The following is a 26,978-nucleotide window of genomic DNA, read 5'->3' as shown; positions in this document are numbered from 1 at the left end:
AAGAATCGTGAAATAAGATGGAAATACATGTACATAAAAATTGTATTTTGAATAAACACAAACATTTAATTTGGGAAAAATATATTGAAATAAATGAATGCATGCTGTTTCTTGTTTCCAATTACGATAAGCTTGTTTACGTCTTGAAACCCTAAAACTAATCCCTTCATTCAAAAAAATATTCTCACTCACATGCACACACACACACACACATTTACACACACACACACACAGACAAAACTATAATAAGAATAGTGTAATAGGCGTACCTGCTTCCATTTGTCCGTAGCCAAAGAAGCTGATGAGTTTGAGCAGGAGTTTCTCCTCGATGATGACCGTGAAGCGCCGGGCAGTGATCATAAGATGCTGAGGGGGAAACAATTAAAAAACCTTTATTTAAATTGGTTACAATCATTGGACTCTAATCTCGTCATTTTGCTAGAGGCTTTTATCTAAAGCGACTTGGCGAAGATGTTGAGATACAGGTGCAGCTAGGGTTTAGAGCACCTTGCTCAGTGATGGAAACAGGTTTCAAACCCACAACCTGGGTTCACAGCTGGGACTCGGATACCTTACCCAACTAGACTATTCTATACTACACTCAGTTAACACTCAACATGTTTTAGCTTTTTTTGGTTAAATTCGAATGCAAAATAAACCACATGAATTTGAATCGTCAATCATACAAAGCTTTTGTCGGTTGGTGTTTCCCCTCTGTCGGGTCTCCGTGGTTACCTTGAAGAGGTCGGTGAGCATGAGCTCGCTTGGCACCTTGACGGCGTTGACCTGCAGGGTGGGACTAGTGTCCACCGCGCTGTCCTCGCTGCAGATGGGGGTCACACACAGGGTGACCGGCTGGGTGGTGCCCAGCAGCTGGTTGTCAACCTGGCGAAAACGAACGCACCGAAAAAACGTTAAATACTTCGGTTCAAAAGCCAATAACATTGCAAGGCTTGGGTCATGTGCTTCGATCAACAGCCAATCACCATGAAAGGCTTGGGTCAGGTGCATCGGTCAACAGCCAATCACCATTCAAGGCTTGGGTCATGTGATTTGGTCAACAGCCAATCACCATTCAAGGCTTGGGTCATGTGCTTCGATCAACAGCCAATCATCATACAAGGCTTGGGTCATGTGCTTCGGTCAACAGTCAATCACCATTCAAGGCTTGGGTCATGTGCTTTGGTCAACAGCCAATCACCATTCAAGGCTTGGGTCATGTGCTTCGGTCAACAGCCAATCACCATGAAGGTCTTGGGTCAGGTGACCCCCACTAGCGCCACTGACCTGTATGGTTTGGATGCTGAGCTCCAGCACCTCGTTGCTGGCCGTGCGGGTGAAGTGCACGTCGATGCCGGCCAGCGTGGTGAACACGAGCTCCTCGGGCAGCTTGTTGATCAGAGACACGCCCAGCCCCTCCTCCAGGTTCACCAACACCTGGGGAACAGGTGGGGTCACATCGGCGCGGGCCGCAGTAGGGAGAGGCTGAGACGGACGATGGATACCGTGGAGGTGTTCCTCACTCTGTGTTTAGTTTTTGACAACTGAGTAATAATGATGATAAAAGCTCGTGATTTTTCTTGATTCTGTCTGTGTTGAAAATACATTTTGTCCGTTTTATCCAACGCAAGGCTGAAAACAGTCAAACGACATCGTTCAAACTGGACGTGCTGCATGACCGAAGTTCTAAACAACACCTGGAGGGAGGGCAGAGTAGCTATGGGAACCAGAAAATTGAGAGTAATATAATTATTTTGTTGTGAATTATAAGTGCATAATAGATGAGTCTGTCTCCTTGAGACAGAGATCCGACCGACGACTACGGTCACATGGCAGCTTCTCACTTCAACGTTCTGCGCGTTGATTGGATAACACCTGGGGAACAGAACAGGCAGTCGGGCCCAGCGGAGAGGCTGACACATCACACCCCGCACGCTGTTCCCGTCGCCCCAGCCCTATTCCTGTCAGGTCATTAAGACCTCGCTCCACCCTGACGAGGATCCATCACGAGACCTGAGGTTACCTCCAGCTCCTGCTCCAGCTCCGTCCTCCGGCTCTTCTTCAGGTCCTCCCGGGAGCCCTCCCCCTCAAGGCTGGGGGAGGTGCGCACCAACCGCCGCTGGTTGAAGTCACTGATCTACGGACGGACGGACGGACGAGGTCAGAGGAGATGGTGGACATAGGGGGGGCGGGTGATGACAGCCTGTTTGGAGCTGGACAGCGAAGCGACACTGGGACCGGTCTCATTAAATCACATCTCCTCCCGTGCAAAGATAAAGTAGGAGAAGTGCTCATGGCTTTATCAAACTCAGTAGAGGCCTAGTCTTTTTTCTAATTAATAACTACAGGACATAAATGTCATATATAGGTCTGAACACGTGTAATGATTAATGAGATATACCAGTGTATGATTTTCGGAAAACATGACAAAGTGATAGAGCTTTGTCATTACCAGTAATTACTTTTTAATCGTGTATCGATTTATCTATTTTAATTTAAATCTACAAAAGCATAAAGTGAAGGGGGCTGAATACTTTCTGAAGCCACTGTATATTCCTTCTGGTGTGTATTCCTTTTATTCCGATTATCGGTCCCCGTGGTTCCCTCCCTCTCACCTGCAGGACCCTGGTGGGTCCGTCGGGCAGGACCTGGACCGACAGCACCCCGGATCCCGGCCTCATCTTCTGGTTGATGAACTGCTGCTCGGGCTCCGGAGCCATCAGGCCCGAGTCCGGACCCAGCACCACCACTGCTCCGTCATACAGACCCCTGACACCGCCCTGCGCCTGGTGGCGGAGGTGGGTGGAGGAGTTCGGAGTTAGGGATGGATGATACAGTTGTGTGGTTATTTATTATTGAGTGGTTAAAGGGATAGTAGATTGAATGACTAATTCTGTGAGTTTGCTGCCATCTACAGGTTGTAAAGTAAAATCTGTTGAACACTTACAATTTTATGGGTTCTATTAAAACAAACTTATAGTTTGCCAATAAAGAAATAACACAATAATCAATAATTAAATGTAATATATATTCATAAATATATTTGAATAAAATAGAAAAATGTACATTCCAACATGTAACCATTTGTGAAATACCTGTAAAGCATCCATTTCCTACTAACTGGATGACTCATGACAAGATCATTGAGCAGTTTGAGGTCAATGCTGTGGCCAGAGTTCACCCCTAGGAGACCTGACTCACCTGCACCACCAGCCGGGGTAAACCGCACGTGAGCATCCCAGAGCTGAAGTACCACGTCTGGGTAGTGCTGCGCCGCGAGTCTGGCCTCCGCAGCATCAACGGCTCATAGCTAGACAGTTGGGGAGGGGGGGGAATCTGTTATAATACCTCAAATTATAATAAGAATATGAACTGTCTAAATATAAGTCATTTCATCTTGAAGTTTATTATATTTTAATAAAATGAACTAAATATAATAAAACTTGTTTGATATCTGCATCCCCACAAACTGTCATTATTTAAATCAGCGATTCATTAAAGCCCCACCAAATACAGAAGTCAGATTTCATTCCCCCCACCCCAGCTAGCATTCAGAACCCCAGGGGAACCAAAATGGCCGCCCGGTGACCGGTGACCGCTGGCCGGTGAAGGAGACCCCACCTGTTGTCAGAGACGGCGGCCAGTCCGGCGATGTCCAGCACCAGGGAGGAGTCCAGCGGGCGCGGCTGGGCCGGCTTGCTCTGCGGCGGGGAGGAGCCCTCGTGGCACAGCATCCCCGTCCCCGTCATCCGCCACAGCTGGGAGCGCTTGCCCGGCTCCTGGTGGAGGGAACGCAGCCGGAGGTCAGAGCAGAGCGGATGGAGGATTAGCAACACGCACAGGGGGGCTGCTAAATAGAGAACCGTGGGTAGAAAAGAGCTGAACCCATGGCTGCCAAATAAAGAACCCAGTTGTAGAAAATACAGAACTTTTGGGGCTGCCAAATACAGAACCTAGGGGCTGATGATAGAGAACCGTGGATAGAAAATTCTGAACCAAGGGCTGCCAAATAAACAACCAAGGTTAAGAAAACACAGAGCCCATGGGAATGCCAAACACACTGCCACATACAGACCCAGAGGCTGCCAACTACAGGACCTAGGGGCTGCCAAATACAGAACCTAGTGGTAGAAAATACAGAACCCAGGGGCTGCCAGAAACACACAACCCGGTGTAATCCATAGCCAAGGACTTATTTATCATTGAAGAGACAGGCTGTTTTGAAAAGACCCCCATACCTTCTTCTTGAGGATGACCCTCTGAGTCTTGGTCTCCACGTCCAGAACCAGCTCAGAGCAGCTCACCTGGTCCTTTGTGCCTGGTCTCTTCCCCGCATCCCTGGGAACGCACAGAGAATACCTCCACTGAATGCCCTTCATGTTCCCAAACGTAGCTTATTATGTCGCCTCGCTTAGACACAAAGCATCCCAAGAAAGAGTGAAACTAAGCCTGTCTACAGCATTATCACTCAAAGCGCCAACACAAATCCTGAGCCACAAGCAAGCAACACACCCAAACTAACACGTATCAACTGACACTTTTGGTAATCACCGGGAAATTATCCTTATAAATACTCTGTTGAGAAGGATCCTTCCTCTTTGTGAGGGAAGCTAAATCCAAGGTTGGGAGGAGCTTACAGAATCAAACCATTACATAAATGGTAAATGGACTGTACTTAAATAGTGCTTTTATCCAAAGCGGTTTACAATATTGCCTGACATTCACGCACGGTCAGGCAACATTCACCACGGCGGAGTCAATCATGCAAGGCGACAACCAGCTTGTTGGGAGCAGTCGGGGTTAGGTGCCTTGCTAAGGGACACCTCGACGCTAGGAGGAGCCGGGGATCGAACTAGCAACCTTGCGGTTACCACATCTCTTCCACCACATGCTAGCATGCTCTCTGAAACCCCCCAGAGGCCTCGGGCCGGGCGCTCCACCTACTGCGAAGGCGTGAAGGTGTACGAGGCGGCGATGTAGATGAAGTTCTCGTAGTACAGCTTGTTGTACTCCCGGAAGAAGTTCATGTCGGCCGTGACCTCCGAGGAGCCGGCGCCCTTGGCGATGAGGGCCAGGTAGGGGGGCAGGGTGGGCTCGTCGCAGGCGTAGTCCAGCACGGCGCCCGCCTTCACCTCCGTGTGGAGGCGCATGTCCACCACGCCATGCTGCCAGAACTGGACCGGCACCTGAGAGGGAGGAGGGGGGAGGAGAGGGGAGGAGGGGAGGGGAGAAGAGAGGAGGGGAGGGGAGGGGAGGAGAGGGGAGGATGGGAGGGGAGGGGCGGGGCGAGAGGCGAGGAGAGGAGGGACGGAGGGGGGAGGGGAGGAGGAGAGGGGGGGAGAGGAGAGGAGAGGAGGGGAGGGGAGGGGAGGGGAGGGGAGAGGAGGGGATGGGGGAGGGGGGAGGGGAGGGCGAGGAGGGGGGCGGGGAGGGGAGGAGAGTGGGGGAGGGGAGGGGGGAGAGGGGGAGAGGAGAGGAGAGGAGGGGAGGGGAGGAGAGGGGAGGTGAGGAGAGGGGGGGAGGGGAGGGGCAGGGAGGGGAGGGCGCGAAGGCAGAGCCTGGTTCAGGTGCACATCATGGTGGGTTTTGATGGGTTTGTATTGTAGTCCAAGCTGTTGGTTTTTAAACGGTTGCCAGTGATCCGTTAATGCACACACTTATTGGATGTCGTAATTAGTTATAGTGCTTAGCTATCTTTTTTGGAAACAAGGAATGGGTAAACCTAGCGATTGTTAGTGCTTCTGTGAACATCCTTACTACCGACAGAGATATATTGTTTCTTCTTTTTCTGACAAGTGTACTTATTGTAATTCACTATGGATAAAAGCGTCATTCCCTAAATGTAAGTGTAGTTAATAACAGACATTTTTTAATATAATAATTATACTATTCATTTCGACATTCTCTTTGGTCCCCTGGGAAGGGGACCAAAGAGACTGCAGAAATTAATAGTATATATTTTCAAAGATTTCTGTTTTATTATCTGTATACTTCAGACTGCCTTGAATTCCTTCTCTTCCCTGCATAACTCTCAGCGTTTAAACCTCCCTAATAATATATAATAATATACTATATACTAGCCTAGCACCTTGATGCTACGCTCCATGTCTACGGTATAGAGGTGTGTAGCAGCGTTGTGTACCTCCGAGATGTTGTCTATGCGGAAGGGCGGGGGCAACTGCTCCGTGTCGCAGAAGCAGATCTGGTAGGTGGCCCCCTTCAGCGTGATCTCCACCCGCAGGAAGAAACAGTTCCCCAGCGTGTCCCTGCCAAACCAAAGCTTTATTTACACAAGAACCCCCTAATGGCATGCAATCCGAGCGTGGGAAAGACTGGGATCAATTAATGGGGAAGGTTCGGATTTCAGCTGAAGCTAATTGAGTCAAGCTTCAATCTTAAAAAATAAAGGTGTTTTTTTTGTCCTTTATTGGTATTATCTTTAAAGAGAGGTAGGGGTACGGATTAGAGCTTCTCGCTCAAGGTAGACTGCGGATGTTGGGGATCGAACCCAGTGCCTTTAACACTGGGATACACAACACATTTACAATCTAAATCAGAGTCTGTGCATCGTATTTCTTTCAATATATTATTTGAATTCTGTGTCGAATGAGTTAAGGAGTTAATGACTGCGGACATCGGGGAAGGAACGCAGTACATGACACTATCCACTAGCTTTGTACAGTAGAGGTAGGTGTGTGGGCAGCAGTGTTGCCACAGTTACCTTGAAAAAGTAATCTGATTACTGATTATTAGTTACTCCTTAAAATAGTAACTTAGTTACTTTATTGATTACTTGATTTTAGAAAGTAATTAAATTGGATTACAAGTTACATTTAGCTGCGACAACCTCCCCCATGTACAGTAGAGGTAGGTGTGTGGGCAGCAGTGTTGCCAGTTACCTTGAAAAAGTAATCTGATTACTGATTATTAGTTACTCCTTAAAATAGTAACTTAGTTACTTTATTGATTACTTGATTTTAAAAGTAACTAAGTTAGATTACAAGTTACATTTAGCTGCGACAACACCCCCTGCCGCCAAAAAAACCCCCCAAAAAAACGGTTTTGCCAAACAAAGTAACGCGTTACTGGCATCAATGGTGGGCAGTACCTCATGTTGACGTGGAAGGACTTGGGCTTGTTGACCTCGAAGCCGCCCGACCAGGTGCAGTTGGGCGTGTCCATGAGGCGCACGCACAGCAGCTGGTCGTAGTCGTTCCTGGGCCAGTGGAAGACCACGCTGGAGCCGGGCAGCGTGGAGATGTAGCCGTCTGGGTTGTTGGTGCCCTGGAGACAGTGACAGCCATGATGGGGGGGGTTGGAGGTAGTTAGTGTGTTGTTTTTGTATTCTTAATTTACAAAAAGTTTATGGGATGGGGAAGTTTGGGGGACAGTACTTTTTACCACTATTAAATCAGAAATATTCAACTTCCAAGAAAGTTGAAAATTATTAACATCTGAATCATTTCATTATAATTTATTTTCTTCCTTCTTAATTCTTCTTACTGCCCTGCACGTCCTAATTTAATGTACTTATATTACGAAGCATTTTTATTACGTTATCTCATGTCAATGATTGAAAAATCCTGATATCTTTGCTTTGATAATCGTTTATCAAAGCAAATCGTTTTTAATGAAGTTCCTAACGTTATTATTGCATGGAAGTGGATAATCCTGCCATGTTGGCTCACCTTGCCCCTGGCAAACTCTCTCTGGGAGAAGGCCAGCTTGTGTCGGGAGCGGTTGTCCAGCAGGTAGCGGGGGGCAAAGGTCACGATGTGCGAGTCCCGGTAGCGCCCTTTCCCTTTGCGCACGTTGATGCCTGCGCCGTCGAGACAACACAGAGAAACACCCCGCGTCAGAGCAGACCCACAGACGCAGCACACTGGGCAGGTCCCGAAATCAATACCATCTAAAAGTAATCAACTTGTACTTTCCTCCAGGGATCACAAACAGCACCAATTCAATCTCGCTGTGTGGGAAGTAAACACATTCAACCGCCCCAGACAGAAACACGATGTCGCGGGTCTAGACAACATTACTGCTGCACGATTTGGTGGAAAAGTCATATTGCGGTTATTGTGGACAATATTGCGATTTGTGATTGCGATATAATCAACAAATGGTGTGATGAATCTACTTGCTTCGTTATCAAGGAAAATGCAGACAGATTACTGATAATTTTAAAATGTTTCTTTCTCCTCTCAAACAGACAAACTTAAACTAGCATAAAAAATACAAAAACTAAAAAATTTGTACAGTACTGTTTGCAAAATAACAATATTTTACAAAATTAAATAAATTAAAAATATATATATTTTTCAAAATAAAAGGCATTTCTGCTGTGCAAACTTGTTAGGTTTTCTCAATAGTACAACTAAATAAAATAAATATAATAAATAAGATAATACATATTTTAAAAAATAAATAAAATCATAAATAAAATCGCAGCCTTTTGCGGTTATACAATTGCAAAGGCTGATATTTCGATTGGATTAATCGTGCAGCACTAGACAACATGACCTCTGACGGCATTGAGTAGTGGCGACCACTTGCCTATGTTGTAGATGAGTGACGGTATGGGGTAGTAGCGACCACTTGCCTATGTTGTAGATGAGTGACGGTATGGAGTAGTGGCGACCACTTGCCTATGTTGTAGATGAGTGACGGTATGGAGTAGTGGCGACCACTTGCCTATGTTGTAGATGAGTGACGGTATGGGGTAGTGGCGACCACTTGCCTATGTTGTAGATGAGTGACGGTATGGAGTAGTGGCGACCACTTGCCTATGTTGTAGATGAGTGACGGTATGGGGTAGTAGCGACCACTTGCCTATGTTGTAGATGAGTGACGGTATGGGGTAGTAGCGACATCTTGCCTATGTTGTAGATGAGTGACGGTATGGGGTAGGGGCGACCACTTGCCTATGTTGTAGATGAGTGAAGGTATGGAGTAGGGGCGACCACTTGCCTATGTTGCAGATGAGTGACGGTATGGGGTAGTAGCGACCACTTGCCTACGTTGTAGATGAGTGACGTATGGGGTAGTAGCGACATCTTGCCTATGTTGTAGATGAGTGACGGTATGGGGTAGTAGCGACCACTTGCCTATGTTGTAGATGAGTGACGGTATGGAGTAGTGGCGACCACTTGCCTATGTTGTAGATGAGTGACGGTATGGAGTAGTGGCGACCACTTGCCTATGTTGTAGATGAGTGACGGTATGGGGTAGGGGCGACCACTTGCCTATGTTGTAGATGAGTGACGGTATGGAGCAGGGGCGACCACTTGCCTATGTTGTAGGTGAGTGACAGTATGGGGTAATAGCGACCACTTGCCTATGTTGTAGATGAGTCCGGGCCGGTTGCTGTTCTGGATCACCTTGACGGCCCTCACGCCGCTGCCCCCATCCAGGGAGAAGCGCTGACACCAGCCTGGGACCCCGTCAGGGTGGATGCCTCGGCCGACGCGCATGGTGCACCTGGGGGGAGGTAGAGATGGGGAGAGATTGGGAGAGTTGGGGGGGGGGGGGGGGGGGGGGGGGGGGGGGGGAAGGGAGGGATAGGAGAAAAGATGGGTATGGTTGGTGAGAGAGAGTTTAGAAGTTTAGAAGAAAAAGACACAAAAAGTGTGTATTTTCCAGAGGAGTAATACATGAAATAAAATAAAAAAAACGATTTTAATGGTCAATAAAACTAAACCAGTTTCACTAATTTAAAAAATGGCGTGCGGTAGCGCACGGTAGCAGTAGCGTGCGGTAGTAGCGTGCGGTAGCGGGTGCGGTAGCGAGCGGTAGCAGTATGCGTGCGGTAGCAGTAGCGCGTGCACTGTGTGCGGTAGCGCGCCGTGCACTGTGTGCGGTAGCGCGCCGTGCACTGTGTGCGGTAGCGTGCACTGTGTGCGGTAGCGTGCACTGTGTGCGGTAGCGTGCACTGTGTGCGGTAGCGTGCACTGTGTGCGGTAGCGTGCACTGTGTGCGGTAGCGCGTGCGGTAGCGCGTGCGGTAGAGCGTGCGATAGCGCGAGCGGTAGCACGCAGGGGCGAGCGGTAGCACGCAGGCGCGAGCGGGCCGGTGGGTCCACCTACATGGAGGGCTGCTCCTTGTCGGTGTAGCAGAACAGCAGGGGGCTCAGGCTCCGGGCCAGCTCGTGCTCCTCGAACTGACCGGCCGCGTCCGCCTTCCCGTTGTCCTGCCGGAAGATCAGCGGGAGACCTGGCCGGGAAGGGACGGACACACACACACACACACACACACACACACACACACACACGCACAAACACCCAAACAGGCTTCAAAACACAGCTGCATGAGATGGATGGAAGACGAAGAGGCCCCCTATGAGGCATACCCGAGATAGGCCAGAGTGGAACTAATCTCACGGATAGACGATGCCCGGGATAATTTAGTAGATCGACAGAACGTTAATTGATTTTAATTGTAATAAATGTACTGTTAGCTAACTAACAATTGATCTTGTTGCTTCTGAAATGGGAGCTTGTCTTTCTAGCTTGTCTTGACTGCATATTTTTGAGCTCTGTTAGTATTCACTAGGCCTGGGAACCAGATTAATCTGCCGGCTCATGTTTTATTTTCTCCATTACATATCAATAATTCACCAAATACATAAATGAATCAATTACAAAGATTTAGATGGAGAATAGTAAACAACAAATTCAATCGACAAAACCACTAAAACGACATTCCCTGGGTTGGAGCCCAGCCCTGCTGCGCGGCAGCTCTTGGGTTCCTCACCGGTCTTGTTGATGAGCCAGTAGGGGGCTGAGATGAGGATCTTCAGGGCTCCCTGGGCGCGCAGCACGATGCGGATGGTGAGGCACAGCAGCCTCTTGTTGGCGTCGTACAGCCTCATGCGCACCACGTAGTTCTGCGTCCCCGGGGGGATCAGCAGCTCCTTGCACACCGGGAAGTTCTCCAGCAGAACGCCTGGAACCGGAGACCGATTATAGGTTAGTGTCTGGAAGGGTTCTGGGCTCCCGGCCTAACCGGTCCTGTAGGACTCCTTGAGCCTATGCCCTCGCCTCTACACCCCGTCCTGCTCCCTTATTCCATGTATCTGGTCGCTTTGGATCAATGCAAAGTCTGCTAAATCCCTAAATAAAAGTATTAATAGTTAGAAGCAAATCAATGAGTGGGATGTGTGTGAAGAAGTGTACATGCCAATGTGCGATGCCAATGCTTCGGCCATTTAATGATTCTTTGAAGACGGCCTGTTGCTCCTTCGTCATGTAATCTATGTACTATTAAGTAATGCAGCAGCTGCTTCTAACAGAGTCAGTGAACCCACCTCCCTGTCATTAAGGAGCAGGCAGGGAGGGTTAGGTCGGACACCAACAGTCCATGCTGCAGACATTGGCCCCCGAACGGGCAGACAAAACTAACAACAAACTAACAACAATCATGCACAGCTAGGGTTAGGGTTAGCGTTAGGACCACAACACAACACAACACAACACAACACAACGCGCGGTACTAACCCAGCTCCAGGTTCTGGGAGGTGTCGGCGGCGTGCAGCACCGCCTCCTTGCCGGGCTTCAGCGAGCCCCGGATGGCGCTGCCCTTGATGTAGTAGTTGAGGTCGCAGGGCAGCAGGTTGGCCAGCACCATGGTGGGCATGAGGTAGATGGTGTGGCCCGGCTGGCGGTAGATCTCCTTGGTGCCGCCCACGCCGGGGCCCGAGGCCGATGACGCGGCCCGCTTGGCGGGCTGCTGCTCGGGGTAGTCCTCCTTCTTGATCACCACGCAGAACCTGGAGAGGGGGAGCAGGAGGAGGGGGAGGAGAAGGAGAGGCCCGTCAGATCAGAGGAGGAGGAGGAGCAGGAGGAGAGGGGAGGACAAGATGGAGGAGAGGCCGTCAGATCAGACGAGGAGGAGGAGGAGGAGAGGGGAGGACAAGATGGAGGAGAGGCCCGTCAGATCAGAGGAGAGGAGGAGGAGAGGGGAGGACAAGATGGAGGAGAGGCCCGTCAGATCAGAGGAGAGGAGGAGGAGGAGGAGGAGAGGGGAGGACAAGATGGAGGAGAGTCCGTCATATCAGAGGAGAGGAGGAGGAGAGGGGAGGACAAGATGGAGGAGAGTCCGTCAGATCAGAGGAGAGGAGGAGCAGGAGGAGGAGAGGGGAGGACAAGATGGAGGAGAGGCCATCAGATCAGAGGAGAGGAGGAGGAGGAGGAGAGGGGAGTGGAGTAGATTAATAAGGAGAGGGGAGTAGAAGAGATTAGATGAGAGTAAATGGATGAGGAAAGGGGAGTAGAGTAGATAAGATTGATAGTAGACCTATACACAGTTTATCGAGTAGATAAGAGTACATGAATAAGGAGGAGAATAGATTTGATTCACAATAGAAGCAGAGAATATATGATTAGATGATAGTAGATGAATGAGGATAGGAGAGGAGAAAATATGAGATTAGTAACAGTGGCAGATTATATTAGATTGGATTAATTTAGATATATAATAGAAAGAGACTGGATTTAGGACAAGATTTGGTGAGATTAATGTTTTTGATCCCAGACGTGCGTGTCCCAACAGAGAGCACAGTAGAGTTATAGCGAAATAAGAATTACAGAGATACAAATACACAACAACAATTAATAAACATACAATAACGTACAAATAGTAAAAGGATTCCCCCAAAATATATATATCCAAAATCGATATACACTATTGGCAGTATTGAATAAAATGGGAAGGTCTATGCAGCAATATACAGGTATACTGTGAAGGATGTGAAAACAAAGTAGATTTCCTTGTATGTATTGTTCCTTGTTCCTTGTAAGTACACAGGCTTACAAGGAGATACACCAATACACTGGCCAACCCTATACTTTGTCAGGACTACCATTACTCTTAAATCTGGAGCTGAAGGGTTGTTAGAAGTAGAGATTGATGAAGAGTAGCTCAAAGTATAGGGAAGGAACAAAAGGATTGGTAAAGTAGAGGGAAAGAAGAATTGCTCAACGTAAAGGGTGTGGAAGGATTGTTAAAAGTAGAGGGAGGGCAGAAAGGGATTTCTAAAAGCAGAAAGATAAGCAGGGCTGTTTAAAGTAGAGTGCACCGTCATTAGACAGGAGAAGGAGGCAGACATTTCCCATCTCCACCACGACACCCACCTGAAGTTGTGCTTGAGTTGGTCCTCAAAGTTGGCCGACTGGCACTCCCTCTTGCTGCTGCTGACCTCGCCCGTCCGCTCCACGCTGGTCCAGTGGATGGGCACCTTGCAGAAGAACAGCCCCAGGCCTTTGGGCCGGGCCTGCAGCCGCCAGGACATCAGGTGCAGGGGGATGGGGGTGGCCTGGCCTGGGAGGATGGGGGGCAGCACCACGGGCTCTGTGCACACACACACACACACACACACACACACACACACACACACACACACACACACACACACACACACACACACACACACACACACACACACACACACACACACACACACACACACACAGTTTTCATATTTTCATTAAGAATCCCATTTCTGGAATGCTCCAACACATTAAAACAGGTCAGCACATTGTAACGTAACGTACAATTTCAGGGGTACAAGAAACGTCTCCTTTTCCAGGTAAACATGCTTCCTGTGATTATTGAAATTGAGTACTTTACTAGCTGTTTGGCTCTCGTTTATGAAAGCCCCCCCAATGCAAAGTCCACGGGTCGCCAGCCTATGTAGACTACCCAATAGTAGCACAATAAGTTGGCATTTGTACCCAAGGTTTTCAATGGTTGATATCATTGATCGATGATTTAGAGTCTGAGAGTTGTACACACACACACACACACACACACACACACACACACACACACACACACACACACACACACACACACACACACACACACACACACACACACACACACACACACACACACACACTCTCTCTCTCTTACTGTCGGGGGCGGAGGGGCTGTCGAGGCGTAGCTCCATGGGCACCTCCAGCCGGTTGCGCACCATGAGGGCGGAGCGCACCGTGATCACCTTCCTGGCGCTGCCCTCCATGGTGACGGAGAACACCACCCGCACAGGAGGGAGGGCGGAGAACTGGAGGGGCGGGGAGGAGGGGGGTCAGAGGTCAGAGGTCACGGCACCACTGAACAGTCTATTGGATCTTTCTGTGTTTTGTAATTTATAAAGATAACAATATTCTGAATAGCACTCCTTTATTAAAGATAGTTTCAGCATAGATGGTTATCTTCTGGCCTGCGCAGTCATTATAGTATAGTACAGTATAGTTTAGGATGGCCCATTTTATTTAGTAATCGTATTAGTACATAGTTATTAGTACGAGTGAGTGTTAGGATAAGGGTTTTATAGATAAAGATATTTAGACTTACGTAGACGTGTGGATGAATAATGTTGGTCCTGCTTATGGGACTGCCCACCTATGGGAATAAAAAACACTCCTCAAGATTGATGTGCAGCACTCAAATCAACACGCTCGGCACAAAATTCAATCTAAATTCATATTTCCTGTACAGGGCATTCATGTGCAGCTAGGCGTCTTGCTCTGAGGAAGGCTGTTGACACTGGGGTTGGAACCCACAACGAGACCACCCCCCCCCATCTCCTGATAACCACTCCGGGACCCCGAGGTGACCTCAATCTGCCGCCCCCCCCATCTCATAATACCCGTCCCGGGCCCTCGAGGCGTGCTCACCGTGTTGGAGGGGTTGTTGCGGTCGGGGGCGGCGTAGCGGAAGAACACGCCCACCTTGTCCACGGAGACAGGCTTCACCTGCTCCCAGCCCGCCACGCGCACCAGCAGCTGGTGCAGCTTCAGCTCATGGGTGTGTCTGAGGGAGGGGGCGCGCACACACACACACACACACACACACACACATTTAGTTCAAATATTTGTATTTATTTATTAAAAATAAAACGTTTTTATTTTACTTAAAGCTGTGTTTGATCGTATTAAAATAAGTCACATTTGCATTATTGACATTAACTCAACATTTTATTTCAAACTGCACGGACAAAGAATTCCTACCTAAGAGAAAGATAAGTAAAGCTGTTAATCAGTATTTTCCTAATCCATGCCAGGTGAGAGTGAGTGGAGGCGTTAAAAACCCTGTCAGCCGTACCTGTGACGGAGCTTCTCCCGGGCCTCGAACTCAAAGGGGATCTCCTCCCCTGGCAGGACCTCTCTCCATTGGCTGATGTTGTGGGTGTCATCGGAGCCCGACCCGTGCGCGTCGGCGATGGAGTCGGCGCTGCTGCTGTGCGACAGCGCCACTCTGAGGTGGAGAAGGGAACACCAGATGGATGCATTCAAGCGCTTTCGTCCAAAGCGACCTGCAGTGAATTCTTATGCACTTCATTAAGGAGGTAGGTTGGGGTTAAGACGTCTTTCTCAGGGATGACTACAGGTCGTTTTGTGGACAGTGGGTTTCAAAACCAAGTATCTTCTGGCTGGGAGTCAAACACCCTCACAACTAGAGAATCCTGTTTCTGTTTTCATTGAACTATGAAGGATGTTTTCTTCTGACAAATGTTAATGTGATGTTATCTTATTGTAAGTCCATTTGGATATAAGCGTCTGCTAAATGCCTTGAATGTAAACGTTAGTCAAGAAAAGGATCTAATTTGTACTTCTAATTTGATCCTGTACTGGTGCGGTCAGTCAAGTTCCGGCCATTAGTCCTACTGGTACGAGATTCGACAAACGCCGTAGACACGCGTGTCACTTGTTTTCAAGTCAGTGTGGCCTGAAGGTGGCGGTCATCCATTGTGAGCCAGGTGCAGACTCTCACCTGGTGGGGGTGGTGGTGAGGGTGGCGAACCACATGGTGCAGCCCGTGCGGTTGCGCAGGGCGTAGGGGACAAAGGGCTGCCTCCTCCGGCACACCTTCACGTCTGCTGGGGAGCCAGGGGAAAGATCGGTCAGAGACACTGAAGGGCTGGTTGGTGGTACTGGTGTTATGTTACTATGACTTCATGGTGCACTGTAGAATGACCCTTGTCTTATCGTTTAAGTTCATTCTCTCTTAAGATTGTGATATCTAACAATTTCTTAGTACCGAATCAGTGGGTCAATACTTGTTCTATATTTTATATAACTATACCACTATATTTATGTTGTATGTCATTTTACATTAGAATTGTATACTTAGACTATATAAAGCATTAGACTATATAAAAAAAATTGTGACTCTAACATGATATTACTACCTATATGGCTGAAATTAAAAATGTGCAATATATGCTTAGTTTGGATTCAAAAAACAAGAAACCATGTTATTGTGCCTGATTCTAAAGACATTCTGACATTGATTCAAACTCTCTTGGTCCACCTGGTTCAGGTGTGGTATGGACATATATAAGAGGTAGGTACGAGACGAGACACAATTGGAAAAGGGGGAAAGCTGTACATAGTATTCTACCAGTTCACTACAAGAAGAAAATTAGAAATCTCTCGCCAGACAGAGGTTAATGAAAGCAAAGAGGCTATGTAAGTACACACACAAATAATAAATCAGCATACAAACACAAATATTAGCAGGAACATAGTTTTAGTCATTTGTAATTGAAAAAAACAGATGCTACCCTTGACTTAATCCTATTTATTGTTCCATCCTAGCATCCAAAAGGTCAAGTTACCTCGAAAACCTTTAAATACATACTGACAGAACGGCTGCACTGCCAGTGCCAACCAACACAAAAATCAATGTAAACTCACAGCATGACGTTAAGACTTCCTACTTTACTGCCTACAGTCATGTAATGCTCACTGAAACTCAACTACTGGACCCCTATCCGATCCCAAAACAACATTAAACTAATAAACAAAAACACAAAGCGAAATCAAATGAAAAAAATATTAAAAACAAAAGTAGAATCGATAAACACAAATAAGTAAGCATTACGAAAGCTGTGCTTTCACTAAGAGCCCTGGCCTGCCGCAGTACCTCTGGAGAGAATCTGCTGCTCCAAGCAGGTGAGGCTCGCACTGCTCCTAGTTCTAAGGTAGGCCAGAGGAAGACCTGACAGCAGAGAGAGAGGAGAGGACCAGAGAGAACACAGTCATCTACAGGGGGGAGGAGTTAGGATCACACAGGAGAGGACCAGAGAGAAGACAGTCATCTACAGGGGGAGGAGTTAGGAACACACAGGAGAGGACCAGAGAGAAGACAGTCATCTACAGGGGGGAGGAGTTAGGATCACACAGGAGAGGACCAGAGAGAAGACAGTCATCTACAGGGGGAGGAGTTAGGAACACACAGGAGAGGACCAGAGAGAAGACAATCATCTACAGGGGGAGGAGTTAGGAACACACAGGAGAGGACCAGAGAGAAGACAGTCATCAGGGACGAGTTAGGAGCACTCAGAGTAGGACCAGAGAGAAGACAGTCATCAGGGAGGAGGAGTTAGGAACACAGAGGAGAGGACCAGAGAGAAGACAGTCATCAGGGAGGAGGAGTTAGGAACAAACACAGGTGAGGACCAGAGAGAAGACAGTCATCAGGGAGGAGTTAGGAGCACTCAGAGGAGAGGACCAGAGAGAAGACATTCATCAGGGAGGAGGAGTTAGGAACAAACACAGGTGAGGACCAGAGAGAAGACAGTCATCAGGGAGGAGGAGTTAGGAACACACAGAGGAGAGGACCAGAGAGAAGACAGTCATCAGGGAGGAGACTGGTTAGGAAGAAGCTGATCTTCGACAACGCAGTCCAGCTACGCTACAGCAGAACTTTAACGGGAGATGGTACAGAGGAAGGCAGGAAGCCGGATAATTAAAGGGGCGGAGTAACGCCCTTGTTTCCTGTTTTGTCACCGAGATATTCTACCAAAGAAAATCAGTGGCTGAAGCTTCCAGAAGGTTTTGTGTATGAGTGGACAGTCTACAAAGTGTAAGAATGCTGGTGTCCTTGCATTTTGACGTGTCTGCATGATGTTAAAGATTGTCTTTCCACTGGGAGGATTTGACTGGCTGTTCTGGCTGTGTTCGTTGTTAGCCAATTACACTCTTACGAATCCCTGCCTCCAGCAACATCATACAAATGTTTTTATAGATAATATACAGTAAGCCACTTGATGACACGCACTTAAGTTGTGGGTTAAGTGGGTTGTGCGTCCAATGAGAGGCACTCACACAGGATTCACCCTAAAGCCGTGTTATAATGTACAGAAACGCATAGGGCACGCCGCAGAGCCATCCATTAACCCCCATTATCTTAAACAAGACCTAAAAATGGATGTGTTCTCCTTTCTACTGCATAAAGCCTGGCGCAGCATTCAGTGGCTCTTCTGGTATGACCCACTTTACACTGAAGCTCTGCCGTAACCGGGTCGGGCTTGGGAGTGGGTGAGGAGTGGATCCGATGGCCACTTCCGACTTCCGACACAGCACTTAATCGTGATATTGGGGGGGTTGTGTGTGTGGGTGTTCTGCACGGTTCGGCAGCGTGTGAGCGAGGGCTACCCCTCACACACAGGGTCTGAGAGCGAGTTCTCTCTGCAGGGTTGGGGATAGCGAGGATGCATCGTACACGGAAGTCTTGATCTTATTGCAAATTTGAAACCGTTGTTTGGGATCAAATGCGCACGATAAGAAAATATAAAATCTCCAGTACCGCCAGAAGACTTATTGATGGAAACGGCTTATAATAATTCAGCCCCATTCCCCGTTTAATACTTGGTTTTTGTACCCGTCCCCAGTATCGACGGTTGGTTTGTTGCTTTAATGCATTATTTTCTACTAATGTTTTCAGTTTTTAGTACAACACATGAGCACGCAGGTTAGGGACATCACCAAGAGACAGGACCAAATGAGGACACCAGGAAGTGACAACACCGTGCAACACAACTGGAGGAGACATGAGGTGCATGATGACATGTATGAGGTGTGCTGTGTGTCTAGAGATGGGGGTGGAGAGTAGGGGTGTGGAGAGGCTCACTCTGGCCCAGGCTGGGTGGGTCGACGGAGGAGCCCATCCATGGCATAGCTGGGGGCGCCTGGACCGCCTGCTCCTCCTCCTTGCAGTAGTCGGCAAGCCAGGAGTTCTTGGTGGTCCGGCATTGTTCTGTATGGACCACATGGAAAACAATATATTAATATCAAAAATGTCTTGACTATATCATGCAGCCTCGGCAATACTCTTCATCAACTAATCCCGCATGCTAACAGCCATTTAGCATTTATGCTAAACCTGCATGCTAACGGTGGTTAGCATGTATGCTAATGTGGGGTGTTTTCTGAACGGTCTCTCTTTGGCCTACCCAGCAGGACAGACGTAATGTTGATGTCTAGTCTTTGCTTGGCACGGACAGCCATCTTCAGGCGTGGGGGGTGCAGCCGTCCAGCAGCCTGCTGCTGCCAGGTCAGGAAGCACGGCCAGGGCTCGATGAAGGGCTCCCAGCCTGGTTCATTCCAACACAAGAAATATTATTATTAAGTATATAATAAGTATATATGTTTATTAATTAGACACCTGTCACATCTTAACAAATGTCTTTGCGACAAGCTAGAGTCAACACTTTATTTTAAGTTTATCTATCATCAACTTAATAATAAAATAATAATAAAAAATGTTTTTCAACATGAATAGATATCTAAAAAAAGAAGAAGATAAGATAGCTATTTATTAATCCCAGACAATACATTTAGAATAGTTTTATAGTACTTAAATAAGCATATATATTAAACATTTATTGTATTATCCCTTTGACCGACTGTCACTGATCGTCAACATGTGTTATTTCATGTTTAGAGCTTAGTTACCGGACAGCTCTCTGTTGTAGTAGTCTCCAGACAGGGTGAAGCTGGCTTTCCCTTCCTGGCTGGATCCGATCCGTTGCAACACATAGAGCCCTGTCATCAACAAGAGCATCAAGTAAGGGAAGGATCTCTATCAGAGAGGTCACCAAAGTAATGTATATTTATATACCTATATCATACTTCTTTACATATTAATATATACCAAGTTCAAATGAAGTCCCTGGAATAGTTCAACGACTTGACTAAAGAACAAGCAACTCATTTTATAAACAACATGAGGTGACTTTTTGCATATATTTCTGTTAAAACATATATTGGATTTTATTCTATTGGATTTTATTTATATTTCAAGCACAGAAATACAGAGTGTGTCAAACAAACATTTCACTGCACATCCTGTATTATCGACAAAATGAAACCCGTTGAATCTTGGATCAGTCCAGAACAGGAGGAGGTGTCCACTCACGGGAGAAGGTGAGCTCGGCCAGGGGGATGTCACAGTCCAGACAGTCGTCGATGAAGCAGATGCAGACGCTCTCCGCCTTGACCTCCACGCCCGACAGCGGCGCCGAGTGGCTGGCCGCCTCCGGGTCGCTCTGGCTGGCCCGGCCGCGGCCCGACACGATGTCCGCCTCGGCGTTCTCCAGCAGCCAGGTGGCCGCCTGGTCCAGCTGACCTGTGGAGGGGGGAGGGAACCGGAGACCAGACAGTCAGCTCAGGGCTGCTCCCATTATGGTAAAATAAATCATAATCATGTGGAGGTGGGGCGGCGTCTGGCCTGCAGGGGGAGTATGGAGCACGGGGTCTGCTGGGGTGATGGGGTCAGATTGCGGACAGGTGTCTGCAATCTGACCCAATCAGGAAGTGTGCATTTATGTGCCTGCTTGTCTTTCAGTCAGGGGTTTTGAGAGAGAGAGAGAGAGAGAGAGAGAGAGAGAGAGAGAGAGAGAGAGAGAGAGAGAGAGAGAGAGAGAGAGAGAGAGAGAGAGAGAGAGAGAGAGAGAGAGAGAGAGAGAGAGAGAGAGAGAGAGAGAGAGAGAGAGAGAGAGAGAGAGAGAGAGAGAGAGAAGACGCTCTCTGCGAGCCGGAGAGAGCGTCGTGAGACCAGGAGACGGACGGAATGAACATTGAACGTTGTCCTTTTGTTCGCGTGACTTTGTGTTTGTTTAACCCCGAAGTGGAAATAAACGGGAGTTCGCTCCATTTCACCAAAGAACCGTGTCCTGACTCCGGTGAACCCGTTACACACCATTATTCTGGTCAATATTGTTATACAAAAGCAATAAAATGCTGCTTTTATGATAATCGTCTTACAATTTTATTGTGATGTATTTGTGTCTTTTATTATGCGTCCCTGCCAAGGGACCAAAGATAAAAAAGTAGCCTGCGTTTGTTATTGTCCATTTGTTATTAACGGTCGGCGTGCGGCCCATACCTGTACTTGTGATGTGAAAAAGAATTTCCCCTTGGGGACAAAAAAGTCTAAAGTCTAAAGTAGCCTGTAGCAAATTCTGGTGCAATCGTGCAATGTCCTTCACTGACAATAAATCAATAAACTAAACAAGCTGGGTATCAAAAGCACGTCTTGCTTATGCTTCAGTAAACACCAATAACAGTAAAAGTACAAAGTGGGGAACCGCAATTGTAGAATGACCGGTACAGTACTCCAGTAGTTTCCACACGAAGAGGCTGAGGTCTGGGCAAACGTGTACAACCAATCAATCCCAGATCTAATTCTGCTTGGATGAAATGGATGGAGGCTCCAGGTGACCCTCACCTTTACAAAACACCAGCGCTCTCTTGCAGTCTTCCTTCCTGAAGCCGAGGTCCAGCAGGTGGCCCAGCTGTCCCTCTGTGGGTCAGAATATATCAATGTCATAAAAAAATATAAATGCATACAAATAAAGTACATAGAAAATGTACACACATACAAATGAATTGAAACCTTAATGAAAAGTAGTAGCAGAATTAGCATAGTGCAAACAAGGATGAGGCTGGATGTGCAAGCGAGTGTATATTTTACGTTCCAGCGTCTCCTTACGTCCCAGTATTCTACGTCCCTATCCCAGTGAAGACCCAGCAGAGCTCTTTGATTTAAACAACACTGCTCACAGCTCAATACGCCTAGCCTGGCTAGCCACGCCCTTTCTTCCGGCGAATTAAGTTCGCCCGGCACAAGGGTCTGGAGAAGAGCAACACATTTCTTTCTGCTTCCGATACGTTTTTGCGGGAGCCAATCCCCGAGCTGGCTTTTTCCCCTTGGCGCGCTATTGGCTGGTTTAACACAATGACGCCAGGGAAGCGACGACAAAGCAGCCAATCGCGTACAGAGTCAGTTGAACTAGGCCCCCTGTTGATCACGCCTCTTATGCTGAAGAAAATGACAGTAGCTTCCCCAGACCGACGTGCAACCTACGATTGAGCTCGGTCTGGTAATAGCCAGGGTACAACACGACCCTCAGTAAGTTAAAGACCCGGTCTTAGAGGAACTGTACCCAGTAGGGCTTCGGTCTTGGCCTTGAAGCTGTCCTTCACGGAGAGCACCGGCTCCGGGCCGGCCGGGGGGGCTGCGCCGGGGTCTTCGGGGGCGGCGGCGGCGGCGGCGCCGGTGGGGATGGACCTGGCGATGGCCAGGAAGAGCTCGATGTCATTGTAGGAGAGCCGGATGTCGAGGGCCGGGAACTGGATCTGGTGGGATGAATCACAGGGGTTAGGGGGCCGGGAACTGGATCTGGTGGGATGAATCACAGGGGTTAGGGGGCCGGGAACTGGATCTGGTGGGATGAATCACAGGGGTTAGGAGGCCGGGAACTGGATCTGGTGGGATGAATCACAGGGGTTAGGAGGCAAGGGTGGGAACGCAAACAGGAAATGACATCTGCATTGAAAAAGAGAAATGAACAATGAGACTTTGAGCAGGATATTTGCAGCGCAGCCATTTAGCTAACTGTTGAGTCAGTGTTTCCCCTAGGATGAAGTTGCAGCAGCGGAGGTGAAACGTTGTTTTTTGGTGCGCTCGCAAAGCGCACCCTGCCGGGAGGTTTCTGTGTCTGCTGGCACCAGAAGGCCTCTTGAGGCCTAAGTACATACGGTACATTTGTGCCCAGTAATGAGCATGGGGAAATATGGAGAGATTGGACATAACACAAGTATCCATGCATCTTCCCACTCCCTCCCCTCTCCCCGTCACAAAGGTTGCAGTAGGACCATAAAGAGGCCATGCCTCCATTAAACAAGTTTTGGGGCTCTAGAGTCAATAATGTCGACGCTATTGAAAGTGTTGCAAAACAAAAAGTACATTGACATTTTTGCTAAAAAGAAATTCCTTAGAAATAAGTAGAGATATCATTTTCAAAACTAAAGGTTGTAGTAGGAAAACAAGGTTGTAGCTTGTTCTCTAGGTTAGTATATTTAGCTTGAGGTGTCAATTGTGTCGCAACGATGTTTCACTGATGATCTATTGAACCGCAAACTGAGAATCTGCCAATTTATTTCCAACTTTACGGAAGTTCCTCTCCGTTTATATGCCTTACTCACAGGTGTGTGAATTGACCTGGATATGAAGCGCCCGTAGCGCAAAATAATATAACATTAGTTTTTTTAAAGAGATAAGCTGAAGTGGCGTATCGCCACTGCTAGGTGCAGATAGGGGAAACACTGGTTGAGTCATATAGCAGAAGCTTTGATCAAAAGTGGCTTATAATTGTTATTAGAAGAAACTGGATTGATAAGCATGTAGATTCAAGGCATCGTGCCTAAGAAGTCACACACGCTAATGCATCCACTAGCTACAAATCAATGTCATGGCTGACAGGAAAATGTGCGAAGGATCTCTCCAGGCAAGAGTCTGGATTCAATTCATGGCACCAGTGACGTGTGAGCGACAGAAAAAGAAACAAAGAAAATAAAACAGATCTGAACCCAATCCAGGAAGAAGAAGCCCTAGCAGAGAGGGAGAGAGATCCACCCCTACCTCGAGCAGCGGGGGGAAGTCCTCTATGTTGAAGGCGTCCAGCAGACCCGTGCTGCTCTGGTAGGTGGGGCTGCCACAGAGCTCCACCTGCACGTTGACCGGGTCGATGATGGACAGCGCCGTCTCCTGCTCGCTGCCAAGGCAACAGGAGAACACCTGGACAGGGCCGTGACAGCACACACTTGGCCGTTACATCGTTATCGCGTGGTAAACACTGGGGTTACCGCAGATGAGAAATTATATTTTAAATATCTGGAAACTTTTTCTCTAAACGACTTTTTGCTCATTCGATTGCATTTATCTTTTACCTGTTATGTACTGATTTAGCCAATTTATTAATTTAGATTTTTCATCGTAAATATCATTTTTTATTATTTTATAAAAGGGAAGAAAAATATGTTAGGAATGTAACACTAAACTTCCCTCATTATAAATACATACAAAAAATATAACCCCCTTTCTTGTATTAACCACTTCATAATTTAGTACACAAGTGTCATGTGTCTGCTACAACAGTGGTGATGGTTAAAGGAGAAGTCCCACCTCTATCCCGGCCAGGCTGCCAGAGAAGGGGCGGTCCAGGAGGCGGGGCTTGTAGGTCAGGACGGTGGTGCCCTTCAGGATGATGGCGTTGGTGTCCAGACAGGAGGAGTCCTCCACCACCACAAACTCTGTGCCTGGAGACACAGGAACCACATCCACGTAGAAACTACATAAACCACTGGGATACAGTCACACGGTGAAAGGATGAGAGCTGCAGGATATTAACATTAAATTATGTATTATGTCCTTTTATTTGATGCAGCTTATGATATGGAATGCATAAGGGATTTATATGTAAGTTAGATACAATTTTACATATATATTGAAGCTTTAATCCACATTTACATTTACGACATTTAGCACGCGCTTTCATCCAAAGCGACCTACAATAAGTACATATCCAAGGCTACACATACATGAATTACTTTATTTGAAACATTGTTTAAAAGGGTAGATTCAACTGTTAACATTGGATTCTTAGAATGAACAACCAATCAAGAGAGCGGCTGGGATTAAAGCCAATAAAAGCAACGTGTACAGGACATAAGGATCTAATCTTGGAAGGAACCCCCGTCTCTCACCTGTGATGTTGATCTTGACCTCCAGGTGGCGGTCTTGGTTGACCTGAACGGTGGATCTCTTGGTGACCACTCCGCTCTTCACCGTCTTGGGGCCGAAGGCAGGGGCCCCGGGGTCGCTGCCGGAGCTGGGCCAGCGCTGGCGGGGGGCGGCGCCCCCCCCGGCGCTGACGGGCGTGACCGGGGGCCACTTCTCAGGGGCCGTGTAGAGGAAGTCCCGGACCAGCTTCAGCCAATCGAAGATGAGGAAGACCCGCAGGTTGTTGAGCACCATGGTGAAGCAGGACGAGTCCCGGGTGGACCTGAGAGAGGACAAGCGGGGGGGGGGGGGGGGGGGGGGGCGGACGATCCGGGAGGTCACCATGAACGTCAACAGGCTGATGCATCACCAGGAAATGGTAGCTGTGAACGCATGAATTCCAGTGCTTGCATTTAGTAGTTCTGTATGTGATTCTGCGGGGGGGGGCCCTAAGGTGACCCCGTACCCACCTGTAGTGGAGCTCCAGCTGCAGCGTGGCCCGGTTGGCTCCGGCCTTGGAGGGCTGGAGGACGCAGCCGAAGACGTTCCTCTTGGCCCGGCTTCGGTCCTCGCCAACACCTCCAGTCCCGACCCCAGCCCCACCGACACCGACACCGCTACCCCCCCTTCGGCCCTGCCTGCGGCCCGGCCCGGGGAAGCGTGCGTCGGGGCCAGAGAACCTGGTGTCGTACGCCAGCAGGGAGTGGGACACCAGGTTGATGGAGCGGGAGCCGTTGGAGTAGCTCTCGTACAGCAGCTTGGACTTCATGAAGTCGAACCTGAGGAGGGGAGAGGGAGAGAGGGAGGGAGAGGGAGAGGGAGAGGGAGAGGGAGAGGGAGAGGGAGAGGGAGAGGCAGAGAGAGAGAGAGAGAGAGAGAGACTGAGTATCTTGGTTCTTCATGAAATTGATTCAGCCCTGAATTTTTCTTTATATTTGCTCATGTATTGTCAAGCTTTTATTTTGAGAGACAGACAGACAAACAGAAGAGGTAAGGGAGAGAGAGAGAGGGTGACAGACACAGATAGCATGATGCTAATGTCAACCAGGACAGATGTTTCTCTTTATATGAGGGTCATTTACCTTCCTCTTACCTGAAGGTATATTAAAGTGACACGGTGCGTGGACGTACCTGGCGAGGGAGAGCTCCTGTCCGCTGGCTTTGGGCTTCTCCACCAGCTCCAGACTCACATCCATCATGTCGATCAGGAAGGAGAGGGTGGTGTACACATCCCCGCTCAGCACCGTCTGGCCGGCAGACACACAGACGGACGGTCACACAGGAACCCAAAGCTGCACTGAAGAGCCTAGTCTACTAGCGAAGCGATCGTGTTTTTGTCGAGCACAGAATGACACATTTGTCCGTTATACATAATATGATGAGAGCAGTGAAAAGAACATTCATTGGAGCAATTTTGTCACTCCACAAATCACAACAATGAATCGGACCATACGGAAAATATTTTATGTAAAAATGAAAAGCTCTAAAATCAAATAAAAAAGTAGAAAATCGTGAATGCCGTGATTCAGCTTGTAATCAAGAGTGCAGCACTCATTGGAACCATGAGCACGTGCATGCGTGCGTGCTTGCGTGCGTGCGTCAGTGTGCGTGTGCTTGGGGCTCCTCACGTAGGAGCTGGGGTCCTGCAGGTTGTAGGGCCTCAGGAACTCCTCGACGGGCTCCCCCAGGTTGTTCTCCAGCAGGCCCCTGATCAGCTGGTAGTGCTCCAGGTCCAGGGAGCAGTGGACCGACGACAGGCTGCCATGGATCGACATGTCTGGGACCGCATGGCTCAGCTCCCTGGAGGGCACGCACATCATTACACAAACACACACACACAGTGAACAGACACATCGTAAACCAGCCACGGACACACACACCCACACACACACACACAGTGAACAGACACATCGTGAACACAACCACGGACACACATACACACACACATGGTGTGAACACACACACACACACACACACACACACACACACACACACACGTACACACACACGCACACACACACACACACACACACACACACACAGAGAACTTGTCGAGTAAGTTATCAAAGTCAAAGTGAAGCAAATCATAATTAACCATATTGAGCCATCTACAATAAGCAGCACAACGA

The 26,978-nt window shown here is 48.2% G+C and overlaps 1 protein-coding gene across 1 annotated transcript in view; it reads right to left on the bottom strand.

Annotated features, from left to right (window-relative positions):
* vps13d (vacuolar protein sorting 13 homolog D) overlaps positions 1-26,978 on the bottom strand; it is a 57,390-nt gene that overhangs the window by 8,764 nt on the left and 21,648 nt on the right. Inside the window, exons 28-62 of the mRNA XM_056593002.1 lie at positions 26,478-26,649; positions 25,981-26,096; positions 25,320-25,628; positions 24,834-25,132; positions 24,253-24,386; positions 23,710-23,865; positions 22,232-22,424; positions 21,514-21,588; positions 20,203-20,412; positions 19,740-19,829; positions 19,238-19,378; positions 18,916-19,041; positions 16,927-17,001; positions 15,772-15,877; positions 15,103-15,255; positions 14,676-14,811; positions 14,353-14,400; positions 13,909-14,059; positions 13,128-13,344; positions 11,493-11,764; positions 10,750-10,941; positions 10,083-10,209; positions 9,335-9,477; positions 7,689-7,819; positions 7,109-7,284; positions 6,143-6,266; positions 4,945-5,186; positions 4,239-4,338; positions 3,622-3,779; positions 3,202-3,310; positions 2,616-2,786; positions 2,024-2,137; positions 1,288-1,437; positions 736-885; positions 270-366 (exon numbers count right to left, since the gene is read on the bottom strand). Coding sequence (XP_056448977.1) covers positions 270-366; positions 736-885; positions 1,288-1,437; positions 2,024-2,137; positions 2,616-2,786; positions 3,202-3,310; positions 3,622-3,779; positions 4,239-4,338; positions 4,945-5,186; positions 6,143-6,266; positions 7,109-7,284; positions 7,689-7,819; positions 9,335-9,477; positions 10,083-10,209; positions 10,750-10,941; positions 11,493-11,764; positions 13,128-13,344; positions 13,909-14,059; positions 14,353-14,400; positions 14,676-14,811; positions 15,103-15,255; positions 15,772-15,877; positions 16,927-17,001; positions 18,916-19,041; positions 19,238-19,378; positions 19,740-19,829; positions 20,203-20,412; positions 21,514-21,588; positions 22,232-22,424; positions 23,710-23,865; positions 24,253-24,386; positions 24,834-25,132; positions 25,320-25,628; positions 25,981-26,096; positions 26,478-26,649 — 5,363 coding nt within the window. The remainder of the gene's footprint in view (positions 1-269; positions 367-735; positions 886-1,287; positions 1,438-2,023; positions 2,138-2,615; positions 2,787-3,201; positions 3,311-3,621; positions 3,780-4,238; positions 4,339-4,944; positions 5,187-6,142; positions 6,267-7,108; positions 7,285-7,688; positions 7,820-9,334; positions 9,478-10,082; positions 10,210-10,749; positions 10,942-11,492; positions 11,765-13,127; positions 13,345-13,908; positions 14,060-14,352; positions 14,401-14,675; positions 14,812-15,102; positions 15,256-15,771; positions 15,878-16,926; positions 17,002-18,915; positions 19,042-19,237; positions 19,379-19,739; positions 19,830-20,202; positions 20,413-21,513; positions 21,589-22,231; positions 22,425-23,709; positions 23,866-24,252; positions 24,387-24,833; positions 25,133-25,319; positions 25,629-25,980; positions 26,097-26,477; positions 26,650-26,978) is intronic.

This window comes from Gadus chalcogrammus, chromosome 1 (assembly GCF_026213295.1).
Source record: "Gadus chalcogrammus isolate NIFS_2021 chromosome 1, NIFS_Gcha_1.0, whole genome shotgun sequence".
Lineage (NCBI taxonomy): Eukaryota > Metazoa > Chordata > Actinopteri > Gadiformes > Gadidae > Gadus > Gadus chalcogrammus.
The sequence above is the reverse complement of the archived record's forward strand: the minus strand, read 5'-3'. Positions and strand labels throughout refer to the sequence as shown.